The 20,898-nt window shown below is 40.6% G+C and overlaps 2 protein-coding genes across 6 annotated transcripts; one reads left to right on the top strand and one right to left on the bottom strand.

Moving 5' to 3' along the window:
- The first annotated feature begins 152 nt into the window (after positions 1 to 152).
- STKLD1 (serine/threonine kinase like domain containing 1) lies at positions 153 to 14,855 on the top strand. 5 transcript variants are annotated; one of them, XM_052814571.1, is made up of 19 exons: positions 153 to 386; positions 919 to 1,014; positions 1,499 to 1,543; positions 2,974 to 3,048; positions 3,675 to 3,779; positions 3,982 to 4,052; positions 4,691 to 4,806; positions 5,286 to 5,398; positions 5,500 to 5,660; positions 6,105 to 6,235; positions 6,875 to 6,958; positions 8,283 to 8,399; positions 8,981 to 9,109; positions 10,041 to 10,169; positions 11,294 to 11,422; positions 12,370 to 12,498; positions 13,052 to 13,189; positions 13,449 to 13,582; positions 14,691 to 14,855. In XM_052814571.1, the coding sequence occupies exons 1-19, from the start codon at positions 372 to 374 to the stop codon at positions 14,736 to 14,738; spliced, it is 1,965 nt and encodes a 654-aa protein (XP_052670531.1). In that variant the 5' UTR covers positions 153 to 371; the 3' UTR covers positions 14,739 to 14,855. The 5 variants fall into 5 exon arrangements, with proteins under 5 accessions (XP_052670531.1, XP_052670534.1, XP_052670535.1 ...); XM_052814574.1 differs by having other exon boundaries at positions 13,503 to 13,582; positions 14,691 to 14,839; XM_052814575.1 differs by lacking the exon at positions 13,052 to 13,189 and having other exon boundaries at positions 13,503 to 13,582; positions 14,691 to 14,799.
- On the bottom strand, positions 14,596 to 20,748 carry REXO4 (REX4 homolog, 3'-5' exonuclease). Its single transcript, XM_052814577.1, has 8 exons — positions 20,266 to 20,748; positions 19,572 to 19,930; positions 19,121 to 19,276; positions 18,710 to 18,903; positions 18,184 to 18,272; positions 17,519 to 17,593; positions 16,758 to 16,832; positions 14,596 to 15,433 (listed from the first exon to the last, which is right to left on the bottom strand). The coding sequence occupies exons 1-8, from the start codon at positions 20,479 to 20,481 to the stop codon at positions 15,332 to 15,334; spliced, it is 1,266 nt and encodes a 421-aa protein (XP_052670537.1). The 5' UTR covers positions 20,482 to 20,748; the 3' UTR covers positions 14,596 to 15,331.
- Between the last annotated feature and the right edge of the window lie 150 nt (positions 20,749 to 20,898).

Below are 20,898 nucleotides of genomic sequence, written 5' to 3'. Positions count from 1 at the left end.
TTAAAGGCGCCGCGCGGGCGGCAGCTGAGGCGCACACGCTGGGCGGGGCCGCCCCGCCCCTCCCGGGGTCATTGGCCCGCCCACCTCCGCGCCGAGATCTTAAAGGAGCCGCGCCGCCCGAGGAGGAGAGACTTCGGAGGGGTTGGGCGGTGGCCGTTTTTTTTTTTTTCACGGTTTTGCTGTGGCTCGGGGGTCTATAACGGCGCTTTTTTGGAGCTGAAAGTGCAGGCTGAGGGAAAGGGGAAGTGCTCCTGCCTCTCCCTGCCCTGTTGGGCATCTCTTACCAGTGGCTGAGGGGCTGCTCCCGCCCTGGGCCTGGGGGTTCCTCCCCACCCGTCCTGCCTCACAGGGAGGTCGGGCCCTGTCCCGCCATGGAGAAATATGAGGTGCTGCCCGAAGGGTCGCGCCCTGTCCGGTGGGAAGGGGGTGGCTGCAGCCTTGTGGGTGGTGTCGGTGGCCCTGGAGGGGGTACGCGGCCGTGGGGAGGGCTTTGTGGCCTGGGGGGGGTGTAGGTACCCGTGGGGGTAGTACATGGCCATGGGGAGAGAGCGTAAGTGGCCCTGGGGGGTGCGTGGCCTTGGAGAGGGTGTAAGTGACCCTGAGGAAGGGACCTGCATGGTCCCAGGGAGGGAAGCGCTGGGGTGTGGATGGCCCTGGGGAGATGGGGGTGTTGTGCTTAGCCGGGGGGGGGGGGGAAATGAGGGGGAAAGTTCTGGAAGGGAGGGGAAAGCCAAGGCCTGCGTGCCTCTCGAGAGTTGGGGTGCGGGTGGGGGTGCCTGTGGTCCTGCCACAGGGAACTGGAGGTGTGTGCTGTGTAGAGGGTGTCTGTGGGAAAGTGGTTTGGAGGGGCTTTCTGCCTTGGTTGTTTTACCGCTTGCAGTTGAGCAAGTGCGTTAGTGTCTCTCCTCTGCTCCGCAGGTGCTGGAGCAGCTCCAGCCTGGGGCGCTGGGCACTATGCTGGTAGTTGAATTGAAAACTGAAAAGGATGTGGAGAAGAAATGTATAATAAAGCAGGTGAGAAAGGGGTTGCTAGGAAAACAAGAGTCCATTGGCATGTTTGTCATCTCCATGGACCCTTCTGATAGCAACAGAGACAAACACATTGGGCAGCTTGGCCTGGGTAAGAGTAGGCTTACATCTTACTGTGCTACTGTTTTGGAAATTGGAAAACTCAGATCAGTTTGCAAGAATATTGAGGTTAAAAATGGGAAAAGGGGAGCAGCCTATTTAGGTCCATCCAGTGTGTTTTCACCTTAGCTTACTGCTACTTTGACAATGCAGGAGAAGGACTGGCTAGCTGTCACACTCACTTAAAGCTCTGTTTCTGGCCATCTCCCAACAAGACGACTGCTCCAAACATTAGCGATTGGCGTTATCAGTGAAAATTTATGCCAATTCATACACAATTTGCAGTTCCAGTCATCTTGGAGAGATTGGTCTGGCTTAAAGTTCGCCTGTCTCTATATTACAATCTCATCCTTGTCTTTGTTTGGTGCAGGTTGAATGCATTGAGGAAAAGCAAGCAAATGAGGCCTTGAAGGAGGTATCAGTACAGTTCTTTACTACTTCACTTACAAAGACCAAAGTCTTAACAGAACAAAGTCTTTTATCTACAAGGATTAACTAAGTAAATAGTCAAGATGTAAATCAGGTAGGACTGTCTGAGGGCTGTTCTCCCTGCCCTCTGCTTGTGCTCAGGCCAGGATTTTGTATTAATTGTTCCTACATTTGAATATGTAAATTCAAATGGACAGCTGTTCTCAGAGGATAGTCCCTTTTCAGTGTTCATATTTGTTTTGTGCTGAAGACAAAGAGCAAAGCTCATCCTTTTAGCCTTTAAGCTGAAGGAGAACTTTGGTATGTTTATAGTTTATTATTAAGAACTCAATTTGTAGTTAACATATTTCATTATATGTTAATTTCTCAGAGTTGGACATTTTTTGATGTGAATGGTTTGATTGGTTTTCTTCCTTAGTTGTACTTTTTTTTTTGTGTGCAAACTTGTTTCAATGCCTCGAGTAAGAAGCAGCATCAGAAATAGTATTAAAATTTCAAAATTTGTTTCAACAAAATATGTGAAGTAGCACATAATGGATTAGTCTCACAGTGTCCAGTATGCATGACATTTGTAGTTGAAAATGATAAGACTACATGCCGGTACAGATGCTTCATCCTACTCAAGGGAGGTGACCTCTTTATGTACCGAGGCTGGCTTTACTGATAAAGTTTGATCCAATTTTTCTGCTGAGGTACGTGTCTATTGAAATAAATGCAGTTGTCCCAGCTGGGAGTGTGGCTCTTGGTTCTTCTGTTGTGTCTGCACAGCCACAAACACAACTATAGGAGAATAAGTTGAATTCTTTTTACCTTTCACATCATCAGTAAATTTGTTGCAGTAATTGTTAGAGCCTTACATGGAAACCAGCTTCAAGGAGATAAGCATCTCAGTAGTGTCGTATTTTCTGTGGTTCAAGCTTGCACAGGGGTTACTGGAAATAATGGCTATGTGGGAAAAATCATCTTGACTTTCATATTCTAAGATGTGTTTTCAGGTTTGGGTATTAGGAACTGATGAAGGGGGTTGTTTACATATCATCTCCCTAAGGATCAGTTTATATCCTTGAATCTCACAAGGCTGTTAGAGCATTAAATTGAGTAGAGTCTTACTGAAATATTTTCCTTAACTTGGCATTTGTACATACAAATATACAATAGGGCTTGCACATTGAAAGGATTTGATCAGACATGTAACATGAATGAGTCAGGAACTGGCTTAGGATATTATTTAAGGTCATGTTCAGTGGGAGGGACTGTGTAGCCACAGAAAGTGCTCTCTGTATTTTTTTATTATTTATTATTATTATATATTATTATCAACTTATCATTATTTTATTTAGTTTATTTTTATCATTATAGTTATTATTTTTTATTTTTTATTTATTTTTTATTTTATATTTATTTTTATATATGCAGGCAAGGGATTTGCTTAAACTTCATCATTCAAACATCTGTGCTTACAAGGAATTGTTTGTGACTTGGGATAATGAGGTGAGAATGAAATAGGATTGGCTAAACTGGAACACATGGTTAATGTTGTAGGCATGTAAGCATTTTTGCAGGTTTAAATTTGGGGTTATTGGTGTGAGATGCTAAAAAAGGTTATTTGATTTGAAACAAGCCTGCTTTCTTAACTCATGAATAAACATGCTGAAAAGCTGTGAAGATCTGGAGTCCATGGCAGTATTGCACACTGACTCACAGATTCTGTTGTGAATCAGTGTGCAATTCTGATTTTCATGCCTGCATGAAAACCCTTTTATAAGAGACTATAGGAAACTGAAAGCCCTGACTTATTTATTTGCAGATTTTATTCAGTGCTCAGGCAAAATCTGTGCTGATTTTATGGATGTATATTTGACTTGAATTGTCCCATATGGCTTCAGATAAGATGCTTGATAGTGTTTTGTTTTAAGAAAAAACAAACCAAACATGCTGTATTTTTAATAAAAGAAAGTAAATAGTCTCCTCTGTGAGAGATTAATCATCTTAGAACACCTTGGTATTGGCGAACATCACACCCACCAGTTTGGCCAAGTGCTCGGTTTTATCTTTCTTCCTGAATATATTACTACCTGTGAACAATTAGACAATTTTGGTGTAATGTTTTCTTACAGATATCATCTCTGTTCCTTTGTCTGGTAATGCAGCACTCAGGCCAAGGAGATCTTTCATCTGTAATCAAGGAAAAAAGGCAGAAGTCAGAAAAAATAGCGGACATGGTAAAAAGTACAGAAGAGGCATCTGGTTAAACTGACAGAGTCTCACTTCTTTTTATATCTCCCTCTGTATTCCGTCTTTCTCAAAGTCCTCCCCAAAATCTTCAAAGCACAGTGTTTTGCTGAAGGGTGTTTTTGGAAGCTATCTTCCAAAGGATATTTGGAAGTTACTCTGTTACACTTTCATGTAGGTTCCCTTCAACAGGTGATTGTGAAGTTCCTGGGGCAGATGGTGGATGCTTTGTTTTATATACACAAACAAAGTATTTTCCACAGGTGAGTAGAAATCTTGTACTCTTTGTCTGATAGGTCACTGTTCTTTGCAGTGACTGTTGGTTCAGTATGGCTGTTCAGAGGCAGTGAATTTTACTGTTCCAAAAGGGGAAGAAGGAGGTAGAAATTCCGGACTTCATATGTAGATTAGTTTTCTGTGACTTCTGAAGTTGTCTGTTTCTTGAGTTTTGTCTAATATTATCCATTTAAGCCAGGTGTTCTCTCTGTTTTGGTTTTTTTTTTTGAATGTGCTAAAATTCTAATATTAATTTTAACGTTAGAATATTGACCATTTCTTTTAATGCTTACAGTTTGGTGGCTGTGATGGACAGCGTATACTTTGTGTATCTAAAGTAAGAGACAGTCGTTGCATTCCATGTTCAGATAAATTTGTGTCACAAATTTTAAAGCATTTCACAATAAAAGAGGAAAATAATTGTATTTCAGTTGATAATCATTTGTGTATTTAAAAAACCAAACACACAAAACACCCCCCGCTCCCCCCAACCACACACTACCAACAATCTCCTGCACCCCCCCAAAAGCCCCAAACCTTCTGATGTGTAAAGATGCTGGGAACCTGTAGTTATATATCCTTAGACTCTAATTTTACAGGCTGACAGAAAATATTTGTGTTGCAGAAATCTCAAGCCATCAAACATACTTGTGACTGGTGAAGCATCCTTCATGCTTAGCGACTTCAGTACAGAAACACTTATGACAGATGAGATGAAATGGAAAATAAGAGTGGAAGAAAGTAGATACTTGTTTTACTTTTTTTTTCTACTTTATTTTTAAAAGATTCAGTTATGGTGGATATTTTTAGTCCTCAGGAAAATCAGTGAAAGAGGAAAAAAATATCTTCCCTCCCCTTTCTCCGCATTATACTATTTGTCTTCTAACGTATGAATAGGATATTCATAGGCAGTTGCCTGCGGCACTAATTCTATTCACAATTGAAAACTATAGATATGTCTGTGAGTCTCAGAACCCTGCAACAGATACAGTTGGAATCCTTTTTAGCTTGATACATATACAGTAACATCTTAGAAAATTGTTCATCAGTTATAGTGTGTTTTTTTGTGGCATATCACCAGTGAAAAATGTCTAGTCTCTGCAGAATATCTCTAAATTATTTTTAGATATAAAACAATTGCTTGCAGTTCACGCATGTGCAAGTAAAAACTGTGTATAGTACAACGTCAGCAGCGTTACTGTATGATTCTTTTTCAACAGATAGCAAGTCTTGGATGGCTCCAGAAACATTTGTTTTTTCTTTTACTGAGAAATCTGACATCTGGTCTCTAGGTTGTATTCTACTTGACATGACGACCTGCTTTGTTCTGAATGTATGTAGTAATGTTTCATTATAGATTTAAAATGTCATGGGCCCACCGGGATATCTGTAAACAAGGATGTGAAAGCTCTTCTGATACTATACCCTTTACAGGCAGAAGAGATAACTTCATTACTGCAGGATATCAGACAGGATACCAGCCGTCTTGAGGGAGTTCTGACATTAATGCAAAACGGAGATAACAGCTCTTTGCCTTTATTTCCAATTTTATTTATGATGCTACAGATTGAGCCCAGCATGAGACCCACAGCAAAGTGAGTTCTGGGTGCTTTCCCTTTATTTTTTGTTCTAAACCCCACCTACCTTCACAAAGACGGGAATGTTAGCTACTGTTTGAAAGAAATTGAGTCAAAGTTGCTGATCTTACTGCCTTGACACACTGAGTTATTAAAAAAGTCAAAGGCTTGGTGTTTATTCAGAAGTGAGCATTCTGATATGCATAGGTGTCCTTTTTTGCGGCATTGCACTATAAAATCATGTTATATGCAATTTTACTTGAAGCCTAAGCATGGCTTGCTCAGTGTAAGCTCTTTCATTAGCCGTTTTGAAGTAAATTGTTTTAAGTTCTGTCAAAAATAATCCAGTCTTCAAAGAAGTAGTATTAACTTTTTATATCAAAATGAAACAAAGCCTGTAGAAATTTTTTTTTAACTTACCAGTTCTAACTTACTGGTACTGCTTTTGTGTCTCAATTCTAGGGATCTGACTGATGTTCCATTTATTAGGGAATGCCTGACTGTTGCTGGTGCCTCTTCAGTAAAACTGAAAAAGTCTTTGCCTCCCAAAATAATAGATGTGCTTCTTGAGGGAGGAATCGAAAGTGTTCTAGGTAATAAGGAAAATAAGATTAATGTAATGGTGATTTTTGTAGGAAATAAATCCATGTGTTGTCCAGTCAGCATGCATTCTACTTGAAAATGAATTATTGGACATTCATTTTACTTGAAATAAAATGGGATGCTATTTGGAGGAAGGATCACTGTACAGCCTTTTCTATAACCTCATAAGATTACCAGCCATGCCTACTGCACAAGTTAAATGGGATCAAGATCATTCCTCAGAAAACTGGGGAGCCCCACTTTTTTGTCTGCATTCTAACATGTTTGCCAATTTATGCCAACAAAGGATCTGCTCCATTATTTTCCTTTTAAGTAAGGAAGATATTATCTTAATCTGAAAAGGCTATTGGAATAATGCGTTTAAAGCCCCTATCCCCGCTCTGATTTAATATTCCAACAAGTCCCCAAAATATGTAATGCCAAATACACAGATTATACAGGTGAATCATAACACTTTGTAATATTTAAATGTTTGATGTGTTGGGGAAAAGTTTTTCTCTCTTCAGCAATCACAAACTACATTATTTTCATTTATATGAATTCACATCTTGCACAAAATAGAGAAAACCTGAGTCCTTTTTATAAGTGTTTGTATCAAATGGTTAGAAGAATTTTCTTGGTTTATGTAGATTTCATGCAGGCTTTCTGGGATATAGAAGAAGTACAGGCTAAAGCCATTCAGCACCTTGCCCGCTTTATAAGAGATAAAAGTGGTAAGGCACTATTTTATGAATTTATTTATTCTGCTCTTTCCTTACATTTTGAGATAAGAGGAAAAGATTTCTCATGACAATAAATGAGAATGAAATTGCTCTCTTCCTATTTCTCATTTTTTGGAATGTACTGGAATAGGCCACTAGTTGATGTGATTGTGTTGGTACTTGTTTTGTAAATGCTTTTGTTGAACAGCAGAGGTGTTTTACTGGATAAGAAAAATGGACACTGGAAAAAAAACTTAGTGATATTTTAATTGGCAACTAAGGTGAATTGGCAAACTGACATTTGAGGAAGGTAATTCATATCAGTGTTGGGGCAACTTGGGGGTAATGCCTAGGGCTGTAAGACTGATAGAGCAAAAGGAAGCTGCATGTGTCTAGTAAAGCTGTGTGAGTGAAGACTGTATATTTTCTCCCAGCATCTGCACATTTTTCAGATTAATGTCAGATCAAGATTAATATTTTCAAAGCACCATGTTATCTCAGTTATAAAATGCACTGTTATTTGATAGTGATAGCATTTTAATGCTGGCATTGGCTTATGATGTTGAAACACAGGGGTGTTCATATCTGTAATTGATAAGGAAAAAGAATAATACTTTTTTTTTCCTTAGAGTTACCTGTACCTTCAGCTCTGTTACTGAAGAAATCTTTACTCAGTAATACAGCAGGCTTTGGTTATAAATAACAGAATGAATGGATCTTCATGATTCTCATTCAATCCTGTTGACAGCAATACAAGGCTATGCCACATCTGACTGACTTGTTTGGCACTTATGCACCGTGGCTTGCCATGACTGATGCTCACATCTTTGAAGGTGCTCAAAATGGATCCCAGTTTTTTGTCAACATTTTATCATGTATTTGTGTATACACTGAATAGCTGTATTAACTATTCCAAAAGCTCAAAGTCTTCCTAGAATTAGGAAACCTGATTAAATACTTTCCTCCACAGGTTCTGAAAAGCATGGTTTTGGGCTCATGCACAATGTTCTACCCCACAACTTGCTACATGACTGGTGAACAATGCCAGTGTGACTTAATGAGGAACGTGCTGGCTACATTTAGCTTGCATAGCCTTGCAGCTGTCTTTAATAAGAGTCATATCCCACAGAGACTACAAAATTCACTCTGTATTGTTCCATCTGTAGTTGCACTTTCTTCTCTTTGATTTAAGAATGTTGTTCTGCTGTATCACATCGTCCATAGGGACTCAAATTTATTTGAAACTGCAACTTTTGTGTTTTGGAGTATAGATACCCACTGAGCATTCTAAACTGTGTAACTGAATGTTGTCTCAAACAATTTCTTTACCCCACAGCCTTGCCCTATCTGCGAACGTTCACGGAATTGATCACTTTTGCCATGAAGACTCATGTAGATTCTCTCAAGTTACAAGTAGATGGTTGCAGTTTATTGCTTGAAATTCTTAGTCAAGGTACAGTTACAAGACTTCCAGCTTATTCTGGTTAATGCAGCCTATCTCTTGTAAAGTTAGATGTAGCAGATAAGGTTTAAAATGGATTCAGTAATGATTTTAGGGGATGAATTTTAAGTAATAGAGGAATTTAACCAGCCTTAATAAGAGTCTGGATTCTCATGGACTTTCTTCAGGCCTGGCATACATGAATTCTGTATTAGTGTTAATTTTAATACAGGCTACTGATATTAGGCTACTAAGTTTGTTTTCATGTTATATACTAGAGTGCATAAATAAGAGACTCTCAGTGTTCTGGTATTTGAATTTCAAACCATAAAAGTGTTTTTTGGTCTCTTGTGTGGTCCCTGCTGTCACTTTCTTGGCAATTCACCCCAATAACACCTGATAATGATACAAGCTTGAAAATAGTAAGAATTGTGTTTCAGAAAAAGAAAATTTAAAGTAACTTCTGGATATGTTATGTGAAAAAAATGCTGTTAATTGAAAGTTTTACTGATGCTGACAGCAGGGGGTTCAGACTTCATTCAAAGCCACTGAAATCTTTGTTCTGTTCAAATGTTTACTTTTGACAACTCTAGAACAGAATGTGGTGGTGGCCCTGGATGAGAATGTGACCAGCTCTCTGTTAGACACAGTGAGAAAATACTCTGAAAATGAAGAGTTACTTTCATTGGTCTGCACATTGTTGATGATGATTTCAGCCAGTGGTGGGTCACCTTGTTCATTTTTGGTGAATATTCTTATGTTTTGACTTTTATAATCTAATCCAAGATATAATGCAGAACTCATGATTTCACCGAGAGATGTGGATGTCTGTAGGTATTAGTTTAATAGTAGTACTATTGGTAAGATTGACTAGATATTGGTAAAATAACACTCCTGAAAGTGTGAGATACACTGCTGAGGCTTCAGGTACTTACAGATTTGTATCTATTAGAGTGGTCCTGTATTTCATCTTGTTTTGGAAACAAGTACAAACTATGCAAATAGTAGTGCTTGGGAAAATGAGGGCATAGAACCTGGATTCTATTTTTGGCTGTGCCATGGTGAATTGAACCCATTCTACCTAATTTCTCTACTTTGGTTTTTCTCCTGAGGTTGTAATTGCTAAATATTTATAGTATTTTTTACTTGTTTTCAGTGTCAGTTAAACAGTCATCAGAACACTGTTTTTTATAAATGGTTACAGAGGATTTAACAGCAAGGTGATAATTAAAAAAAAAAAATTATGTACAAAGTGTCCTGTACAAATAAACTTACCATCTAAGACCAAACTATTTTTATACAGTGTTTCCTAATTCTGAAGCTGAGGTAGCTTGAATTGCTACATTGCAAACATTTGAAAAATAGTGATTTATACTCTCTCGGTTCCTTTTCTGCTCTGTAAATTTCAGATCTGTATGGAAAAGGGATGGCCAAACATCCATTTGAAAGGGTCACTTGTGTTAAACACTATGCTTAAGCGCATCTTGTTAAAGAATTCGGTCTGTTCTCTTGCTTTCTTTTGTTCAGCTGATGGTATCATGTTACTGGTTTGTTATCACTGTTTAAATATGGTTAGTAGCGCGCTCTGTTGTGAGGACGGTGAGTGGGACAAAAATACCAGATTCTATAGAATTTTTTTTCTGTGTTTTTCAGAAGTTGCTGCAGAGAATCTAAGGAAAGTTGGAGTAATTCCAGACCTTCTGTCAATTTTAAGAAATTTTCTTCATAATGAAAAGATCTGCCTCTCTTGCTGTGGAGTTCTCTGGAGCTTGGCTGTGAGTGGTAAGCAGAACACAGCAAGTATTGTGCCTAGACTCATGTGATGTGACTGAAAGGCAGCAGGTATTGTGCCTAATTGAGTTCAGACATTCCTGTTGCTGGGACTGGATTTTTCTTCTTTCTCCCATTCTGGAGAGATGTCTCCACAGCACTACTAGAATAACTTTAAGTGATCCAGACTTAAATGGGAGAAAACTAAAAACTAATGCAGACTTTTTAGCAACCCTTTTTGTGATAAGGTGTCAAAGTCAAATTTTTACTGTTTGGGCCAAGATATGGCTTGTGAACAGACTGTCAGAAATGAAAGGGTACACACAGTTTCTGGTTTGTCAGTCATGGTTTTACTCTGCTCTTGGTGGAGGGAGTGCAGTGCAAACAGCATATTAGATTAGTTATCAGAATAGCATTTGGAATTAATAGCATCTTATTTCTTTGCATTGCACTTCTCTTGGCAGCACTGGGCTGAATCTTGAGTTGGACATCTAGAGACTTGCTTTTCCAAAAGAAATGTGATTGGCAAGGTGGCAAGCGTACTCTTCCCATTGCCTTGGAACTAAACCAGCATCATCCCACAGTGTTGGAGAGCCATGGGTGATTGCTTGAGCTGACCCCTTCTTAGGAGACCGCACTGGGAGTTTTTTAGGAGATTTGTTTCTGTGATATGTTCTTGTATAGGTCTGTGGTATTCTAATCATCAAGGAATGCTGAAAGCACAGAATGTTCACAATTGCACTTGGTGTGTTTTATTCCCTCTGTGCAACAAACCACCCATTTATGTGACCAGCTAAATATCCATCCTGCAGACCGTATTCTGTCAAAAAGGTGGTTATTTTTGGAGGTCTCTTGCTGTGATCCCCATGTATAGTTTAAATGGCAAAGAAAACTAGTTCGTGGAGAAGTTTCTGCAATAAACATTGCTGTTTATTAGTCCTGTAAAATTTGATTTGTTTTTGTACATTTTGGGTTCCTTCCCTCTGCTGTTGTCCATACTAAAACAATGTTGCATTACTCCAATGCCATCACCCTTGAAGGTTTTACTGATATAATTTGACATACAATGTGCTTATGATATTATTACTTGATTAAATAACTGCTTGATGCATTTGCTTTTTGTTATGGTAATTCAGAGAATAATGTAGACCAAGCATTGCTGAAAAGCGCTGTGCCTGTTACCTCTGCGGTCCTTCAAGAGCACCTGCAGAATGGAAGAGTTACGGAGTCTGCTTGCTCGGCTCTATGGGCATTGTCACTCCAAGGTGTGTTTTCCCAGCCTTCTTGTCCCTTGTGCATGGAAAAGGCTGGCATGCAGAATGCTGTCAGTGGTGATCCCTGAAATACAGGCTGCTTGGCCTTAGCAGGCTCTGCAGATGGCAGCAGAGTTCGGAATTTGCATCGTCTCTTAACCAGTCTTCCCTGCACTTGCTCTCTAACACTCCCTAATGAAGCTATTTTTGATGAGCTGTAGCAATTATATAACTAGATACTGCTAATGGTTACTGTAATGATGGGCAGATACAGCAACCCATGTTGTGCAGAGCATTCTCTCTGGCTTATTTCTTGAGACCAAGAATCCCATTTGTGTTACTCCTTTGAACACAGTGTTAGTGTTGTGCAGCATGGGCTGGGAGGTTTGTTTTTATGCCATTTGCTTTGTAGATTGGGAACAGTATTTCAGATTAAAAAATAAAATGCATATCTCTTTCATTATCATGTTGCACTAAGAAACGCATCCTTGCAGTACTACTCTGTCTTATTTCTTTCTCATGCAAGAATATTGCCATATGTTTACCTACCGCCTGGCGCTTATGCCATTGTTCCACTAGGAAGAGCTGAGTAAGACACCCTAAGCAATCTTGTTTCTAGTACCTGCCAGCAGAATAGGTTGAGTATTCAGGACTCTCTATTCCTTTTGGCTTGGAGAATGAAGGGGCATCTTGACATAGAGGATGTATCAGAAAATTCTCCTAGACCGCTGGATCAACTCATGATAAGACCTTATTAGGCCTTTTTTACTGCAATACAGGTTTTCACATGCTTTCTTTGTAACTTATTGCATGATTAAGAAGTCATTTCAGAAACAGGAGGCAGAAGTTGGAATGATGATGAGTCTTGTTTTAAAGGCTTTTGAGTATATTGAAGTTTAGGGGGTTTGTTTGTGGTTTTTTTGTTTGTTGTTTTGATTGTTTGTTTGTTTGTTTTAAAGGTTGCTTAACTGAAAATGAGTATGAGCCCACAACAGTGCTTCTGCTGGATGTGCTCAGGATGAACCCAGAAAGACCAGTGCTGGTGAAGAATGCCTGCTTGGCATTAGCAAGCCTGCTAAGGCTATCTGGTAACATTCAGCAATTCTTTTTTTTTTTTTTTTTTTTTTTTTATTAATTGCAGATCAGCTCAGAAGTGGATGTTTCTGTATAGTTCAAAGTGGGATTGGGATTGACATCTGCTCTCCTGAGTTAATCTTTTCTTGCAGGACTGGAAGAGCAAATAGTGAAACTGGAGGTGTCAATTTTTTTCTTCCCATGGACCCAGCATGCATGTATGAGAAGTATTAGATCAGCACAATCTGATCTATTAGTAACTTGAGAGTGTTTTGTTATTTATTTTATGATGAAGTTGTTTGAGCTCTACCCTTTTACACAGTTAAATCAATGTGAAAACAATAAACATTAAAATAGCTTCTGCCGTGTGTGACAGTGTCAGCTGCATATATGGTTTTCTACTTGTTGCCCAAATATTCTTCAGAATAGCTTTTAGGAAGACTGAAAATAACAGGCACGACTTCCTGGAAAAATATTACACGTGTGCTACCTGCAGCAGGGGGTTGGAAAACAGATAATGCAGTCTGCAGCTACCGATTAGCCCAGCAGTGTTTGTCTCCCTTTCAGAAATATCAGCTTTGAGATTTATAACGGATTCAAAAGGCAGTGGAATAAACGTGATCAAAGATGCCTATCACCTTCACTTTGATGATCTAGAAGTGGTGGAAAGTATCTGTATGCTGGCTAACGAGATGGTTCAGTACGGTGAGATGGTGGTGTTACTTGTAGAGTCTCTTCCTCTCCCCCACCCCCAAAAGGTAGCAAAGAATACCGTAACAGTAGCTGCTCAGGGACATGTTAGTTGCTCTCAGGGAAGACTATGTGTCCGAGAGAGGATAAATTGGAACTGAGAGTTCATCCCACTTGTTCTTGAATAAATGCCACTCTGATGTTATAATGTTGTAACTTCATCTTATCTTGCCTTCTCTTTGTGTAGATCTGTCCTCTCTCTGCTCTCCTTTAGCTCCTGGTGAAACTATTGGCAGCTGTAACTGTAAATTACCCTGTTCATTTACAGATGAAGTTGTGCTAGATCTACTGTCCCAGAAAATGGAAGAACTGCTGTTTGAAATAAAAAGCCGTTTTCCATCTCGCCTGGTATGTAGAAGTCACTGTGATAATAAAGGGTGTATGTTTAGTATATTACTTCTGGTTATGGGTTTTATCATTCTCAAATAGCTGGAATTACATAGTGCAGCAAATTCACAGAATTATGTATATATGGGTTGAAGAGTAAGTTTGTAAGAATACTTCTAACTACTGGAAACAAGTAGTTGGAAGTTTTTTTCTTTATGCTTTATGCTGTAATTTTTTTAAAACTGTTCTCGTCTCTTGCAACATTGCATTGCATTAATTTACTACATTCTTCACAACAAAACAGGCTAAAGTTTACAGGAATAAAGCTTAAGTATATTACATCCAATTATTTTTGCTTTATAAGCAACATGCTTAAAAAAACCAACCCCTAAACAACAAAACAAACCCTTGTGACAGTTTGCCTGAAGATTTAACTTACATTAAATTCCAACAAGTAGTCATACTGGAAAAATATAACTTGAAACACCAGCAACAGCAGTTATCCAAGCTATTTAATGTGTTACAGTAGTATTTCCTTTGCAATGGCTTGCTGTCAAGAAACCAGTAATTACAAGTTTTTTCATTAAGCCAATAAAACTGGTTAGTCTTATAACTTTGCTCTTTTTAGTTATGCATTTAGCCTACTTACATAATTTGTCTCAAAGATAGTTACACACAAACTTGTTCTCCGGTGTCTCCTGCAGGCATTGCCTGTACCAATTTAATGGACGCTGCAGTTACAAGGTAGTGCAGAAAAAGAATCACAAAAGGGAAGAAAGCTCCCTCTTCTGTTGTAAACGTAATTTGTTCCCTGTGTCCCCTGTTGACAGACAAGACCAGAACACTCTCATTCTGACAATACAGTGTGCGACATGCAACTGCTAAATCTCTGAAACCCATTCCTTGTCACCTTCCAGTATCCATGTAGATTATTTAAATCACAGCATTAGTATTCAGTCTGGCAATTACAGTTGCTTTGGATTTTGTAGAATCAGACCCCACACATGTTTAAAACACCACTCACTTTAAAGACCTATGTTAGACACAGTGTTTTTATTAATAAAGGAATATAAAAATAAGTGAAACAACAAGGTAATCTTGTTTTGACAATTCTCACATTTCTCTCCAGGAGATAATGACCCTTGTGGATGCAACGCTTTTGAAACTGCAGAAGTGAAAGAAAACCTTTTTGTATAAGAACAAGACTTGTACACTTCTGGCTCAAATATAAAAGCTTGGATCCTCCAGAAATATTTTAAAAGATTTTTCTGACCAGAAAGATTAATATTGGGCCATTAATAATATATAAACAGTTATATATTCTGTTGATTTAGGTACCACAACTGAGAGACTAACAGCAACAATTAAGAATTCACCTTACTTTGTAGACTTTAAAATACTTGAAATAAAGATTTTAGTCTTGGGAGTTTCAGCAAAGCAATGACAGTTTCTTCCTTCATCTATTGTAATTTAAAAACACTTTAACTTATTCAGTGTGTATTTCCTTTGCAGAAATTGAACTGATGAAGTACTTCACAAATGCAGGCATTTGTTACAAGTATTGTTTAAACACAGTAGTAGACATTAGGCGTAAGTACCATCCAGAAAGGAGATACTAGCAGTATTTTGGTATGGCAGCATTCATGTACCAGGTTAGGAAGTATTGTCTTTTGATTGATTTTATGAAGTAGCTGCTGTCAGTTCTGAGTTATCTCTGAATTTGCCCTGGAATGTGACATGAAACCAGCAAATGCTGCAGATAAACACCATTCAAGTTTTACAATTTTTGTTGTTAGATTTGTTCTTAACAGCAGCTTCCCATTTCTTTTTCTCCAAGGTGTAGAGTCTCATAGCTGCTTGTGCATCCTGAATCTAAAACAGAACAGAACAAACAGGAGGCTTAATGAAACATAGTTGATATGGTTTAAGAACGTTATTATTAATAAGCAGCTAAATCTTCCATCATTTTAATACATCCTTTCCAGTAACATTTCATAATTTCTTTCTAGATTTAGGTTCTGTGACTGGTAGAAGGGATGAATATGTATTCAGAATGCATGGCCCACCACAAGGCTATGCACTTGCTCTTTCTCATTGTCGTGTTTAACCCCAGCCAGCAGCTAAGCATCATGCAGCCACTCACTCGCTCCCCCCCCCAGTGGGATGGGGGAGAAAATCGGGAAAAAGAAGCAAAACCCGTGGGTTGAGATAAGAACGGTTTAATAGAACAGAAAAGAAGAAACTAATAATGATAATGGTAACACTAATAAAATGACAACAGCAATAATAAAAGGATTGGAATATACAAATGACACGCAGTGCAATTGCTCATGACCAATACCCAGCTAGTCCCCCGAGCGGCGATTCCCCGCCCCCACTCTCCCAGTTCCTATACTGGATGGGACGTCCCATGGTATGGAATACCCTGTTGGCCAGTTTGGGTCAGCTGCCCTGGCTGTGTCCTGTGCCAACTTCTTGTGCCCCTCCAGCCTTCTTGCTGGCTGGGCATGAGAAGCTGAAAAATCCTTGACATTAGTCTAAACACTACTTAGCAACAACTGAAAACATCAGTGTGTTATCAACATTCTTCACATACTGAACTCAAAACATAGCACCGTGCCAGCTACTAGGAAGACAGTTAACTCTATCCCAGCTGAAACTAGGATACTCATCGTGACTTGGAAAGCCATAATGAAAAAATACTCTTGATACAGTATCTTGGAGATACCCTCACAATTTGCCCTGCTTTTTCAGTCCATTCCTCTATTGTATCCTCCTGTCCACTGAAAGAAAGGAACTAACTGCTGACATTCAGTAGTAGGCGCTCACGCTATTTTATCCAACCTGCCATAGTACAACAGTGCAGAATGCTGCTTTTAAGGTAAGCAGTCGATACCTGAGAATTACTTTTTTCCTCGGGGATCTTAAAATAACAAGAATTAATATTTAAACAAAATACAGTTGACTTGTGCAAAAGAAGTTAAGGAAATAATCCAAGCGGTAGGAGACACGTAACAGTAAGTAAGCAAGCTTAGATGGCAATCTTACTGCATGCTGGTGTCCAAGCAGAGCTTGCTAATTTTCATTGAGAGGCTGAAATGAAGCCCCAGCATTCTGGATTGAACTTAGATCCTAGAGCTAATGTGTAGTACCTTGTTGATCTACCCAAAAATGTATGTTCTGATGAGATACATACCGAGCAGTGCTCTGATGTCTGCACTTGAACATTTAGCAGTCTCTCACAGAGCAGTTTCAATGATGGCCGTGCATTCTAGAAATAGAAAAGATAGACTCATGCTGTCTCGCACTACTTGAAATATATATATGTGTATACATATAAAAATACTAGTTGAAGTGTATGCCTCAGTAAAGTATAGCACATCTCAGCTTCTACTGGTGAACTGGCAAGAAGAATTCATGAATTATGAGATTTATGGATGCACTGCTGAAAGGATTTTATGTATATTAACATAACCCTAAGATTTGCGTTTGGGGTGCTTTTTTGTGAAAAAGAAAACCTGAGTATAGAGTTACGAAACTTAAAATACCTCCCTATAATCTGAACCTTTACTCCTGCAGTCTAAGCAGAAACTTGAAGCCATCTATTTTTTTTACATCCCTATGGAAACAATACCATTGAGGAGACAAGACTTACTCTAAGTAGAACTGTAGCATCTTATTTAGCTATCCAGAAGAGCATTATGAAGACCATGCAACTGCTAAAGAATGGGAAAGCCAATGAATTTTGTGCACAGGTGTTACTGGCAATGTTTGTACTGAACTAAGTAACTTATTGATATATTTCAAACACTAAGTAAGCATTCAACTAGACTAGCATTTTCAAGCAACAAAAAGCAGGCATCCCTGTTTCAGGAAAGGAGGAACAGGGTCAGGTGGGGACAAGTGTAGGAGAGAGCTACCAGCTGGGAGTCAGCAGCTCAAGAGTCAGTTTCTTACCTTGACTCTCTGTCTGAAAGGCTTGTATCTCTGTGTGTCACGTATCTTCTTCTGAGGATGATCAAGAAATAGGACCTAAAAGAAATTATATTTCCAGTCCAAAGCATGCTGTTGCATGAAACTTTGTACAGCTGCATGTACAGCTTCTGCTGTTTTCCTCCATCCGTTATAAGAGATAGTTCAAAACCATGAATGGACAAGACCACAATCATCCAGACACTGCCTGGATTCAAGAACCACACTTCTACTTAGCATGGGAAACAGAACTGAATCTGGAGGCACCACCTGTGGAGACTACCTGCAGTGCTGGTACAGCAGGACATAAGATACCTGTCTCTGGTAACGACGACCAGACTGCTGAGCTTTGGGTACTAAGGAAAGCATGCAAACAGTTTTTTCATCATTGTATTTCTTTCCTGGCTCTTCAGTAAGCAGATCAGTGCTATTAGCCACAGAGTTTGGAAGCTGGAGAACTTTAGTGGGCAAGTGACTAGAGCTATAATTGGTGCAGCATGACATGACAAGAAACTGAGATAACAGTGATAAAGCTGTAGTTCCTAGGAGTTTAGGTATGTGCATCTGATCCAGAAAGATGTATTAGAAATTTAATAGATCTTAAATTTTTGGCGCCTTGTCTTCAAAATAACAAAGCTGCAGCCATGTACCTTTAGATCATTGCGTAAAGCATGCCCAACTAAAATCCTTCCATTCAAGATGTCGGCGACCTCCTTCTGAACTGTTTTAAAATCTTCACCTAAAAATACCACATAATGAAAGGCTTTCCATTAGATGCATAAGACAACTAAGCAAGCTACAGTTAAAACATTGCATCTTTTTTGTGAAGGCAATTGTATCTTTGGGACCGTAGTTACACAAATTTGTACAGTACACTAAATCCTCTGCTTGTTAGAAGAGCATAGAGAATTCCAGAAAGAGTGTAGCACTAAAAGGAAATAAACTTCCTATTACTGCCATACCATAATCCACAAGTTCACTTCTTCTAGGGCATTAGTGACCGCTCTGTTAAAAGTACTTCTTCCCGCAATTTATCTTAGCATTCAGACTACATTTTGTTTTCCATTTCTCAAAATAGGTCTAAAACTTTTCCAAGCTCAGCCAACGAGGCTTCTGTGATAGCCTGTTAAATTTTCCCTCCTTAAAGAACATTTTTTTGGGAAAAAAAACTCCTACCTGTATTTATATTCTCAGGGCGTATGCCACTAACAGCTGTTCTGTAATCAGTCACCTCTTCTGTAGGCTTGACATACTTGTCATAAACGCACTTTCCAAATTGGTTCACGATGGACACACGAGCCACAATACTGTCTTCACCCTTGGGTCCCACTCCCACCATCTCACAGTCCATGGCTACTGCTCGTGTCAGCCTAAACGACAAAAGGACAGCTTGGTGACACCTCTGTTACAGGGACCACACAGTGGAGTTTACAAGGTTCACACATTGATACGAATGGGGAAAACTTAACAGTTTGTCTGTCAGCAGACTCGGGGAGATGTCAGCTTACGCTGTGCACCTGCAAATCAGTTATTAGAAGATAATCTTGATGCCTGTGCTGCCATCCTTCCCGCTAGAATGCCACTCACCCTTCAGAAGCCTTTTCTTTAACCAGCACCTGCTCCACAGACTGTTTGGATTGGCCCGTTTCAAGTCCCAGATTTCTTCTAGCAATTTTTGCTGCTTCAGGTCCTATTGCGGCTTCGATATCTTTTGGGTCAACATCATCAAACCAGATTTCAGCCCTGGTAAGTACAGATTTAATTACATTTAACGGTCTTAAAGCAGTCTTGCATTTTGATAGTGTAGAAGAAGCATATTTATTTTTTAAATCAAGAAATTAGCTCTGTGAAAATCAGTCTAGTACTGTCGCCTATGCAGGTTTGTTGCTATATCTGAGGAGAAGGGCAGCATGCATCTTATTTCTCCCAAAACTTAGTCTGGAAGAGTGCAGCTGTTTTGAATGTACTGCTCTGTGCTCCTTATGTACACCTCCCAAAATAGATATTCACATACTTGTATGATGTCTGAAGTACTCACTCTTTGGGTTGCTGCTCCACATGTTCTTCAGCTTTCCTCCTCTTATGTTTTATATCATCTTTCTCCTTTAAAATATTGCCGTTTTTCTTTTTTTCCTTGCAGCCTTTTCTGTCGCTTTTGGTGCCATTTAAATTCGTATCCATTGCAACCCTCTTGGATTTTGGCTTAGCCAAAGGAGGATTGTCTTTAGCAGAACCACTGTCCATTTTATTTGTGGATTTGGCCTTTACCACATTCCTGTTCCCATTGATGGCTGGAACTTCTTGGCTCTTTCCCGCTTTGAGTGGATGCTTCTTTTTGGTGTATGTTTGACACGTAGAGATGGACTCGCTGGAGTTCTTGGCCTTTTGTTTCAGTACCTAAAAAGAAAAAAAAAGGAAAAAAGGATTGATTCTGTCCCTCCGTTTCTGACCCTGCCATCGTCCCGAGGTCTCCAGGCATTCTGACTTAGTGCCAGGTGAGGCCCTGCACTCTCTAAATGGCTCTGGGGCATTACCTCCAACGGGACACCCCACATCCCTGCCCGCAGCACTCTAGTGACAAAAAGATGATTTTGTTTGTCTGTTTTTAATTACTACATACAAAGTGGAACTGCAGTCAGAGAATGACGGCATGGCCCCGGCCCGCCCGGGGCGGCTTCCCCGTCTCAGACCCCCGGGGGATGGCGAATCCCCCCCCCCCCGGTCCCCCTCACCTCCTGCAGCGCCTTCCAGTTGGAAGAGAACTCCCGGGGGCTGCGGGGGGGAGCTGCCCCCGCCGCCATGTCGGGCCCTTTCGGCCCGGCCCCCGTCGCCGTTTCCCCGCCGCCTCGCCAGACCTTCCTCCTCCTCCTCCTCCTCCTCCTGCCCTTCCCGCGGGCCGCGGCGCTCGGCCCCGGCGCCTCGGGCTCCGCGGGGCTCTGCCTCGCCATGCCGCCCGACCCCTTCGCCGGGGCGGGGGGAGCCAGTCCGAAGCGGGCCGGGGCTACCGCTTCCCCGCCACGCCGGGAGCGGGACCGCGCAGCGCCGCACCGGCCCGGCGGGGAACGTCGACCCGTTCTTCGGTTCCGGGCTGCGGGGCCCGCCGGGCGGGCGAGGCCGCGGCCTAGCCCCGGTGAGGGCCCGGCAGCCGGTGTGGGTTTAGGCCGGTGTCGCGGCGGAGGCGTGGGGCCTGTCAGGGCGGAGGTTGAACGGCACGGAGCCCCTTTCCCCCCCCCCCCCGCCCAATCGCCCCGTGTGTGTTTGGCTGCTAAGACTGGCTCCGCTCGTTGGCTGCGGTAAAGTTGCAAACATTGCGCAAAAACCGCTCTCCCTCCAGCTGTTCCCGTCGAGCCTCGAGCTGCAGGCCG

This window comes from Harpia harpyja, chromosome 19 (genome assembly GCF_026419915.1).
Source record: "Harpia harpyja isolate bHarHar1 chromosome 19, bHarHar1 primary haplotype, whole genome shotgun sequence".
Taxonomy (NCBI): Eukaryota; Metazoa; Chordata; class Aves; order Accipitriformes; family Accipitridae; genus Harpia; species Harpia harpyja.
This window is presented reverse-complemented; position numbering and strand designations above follow the sequence as displayed.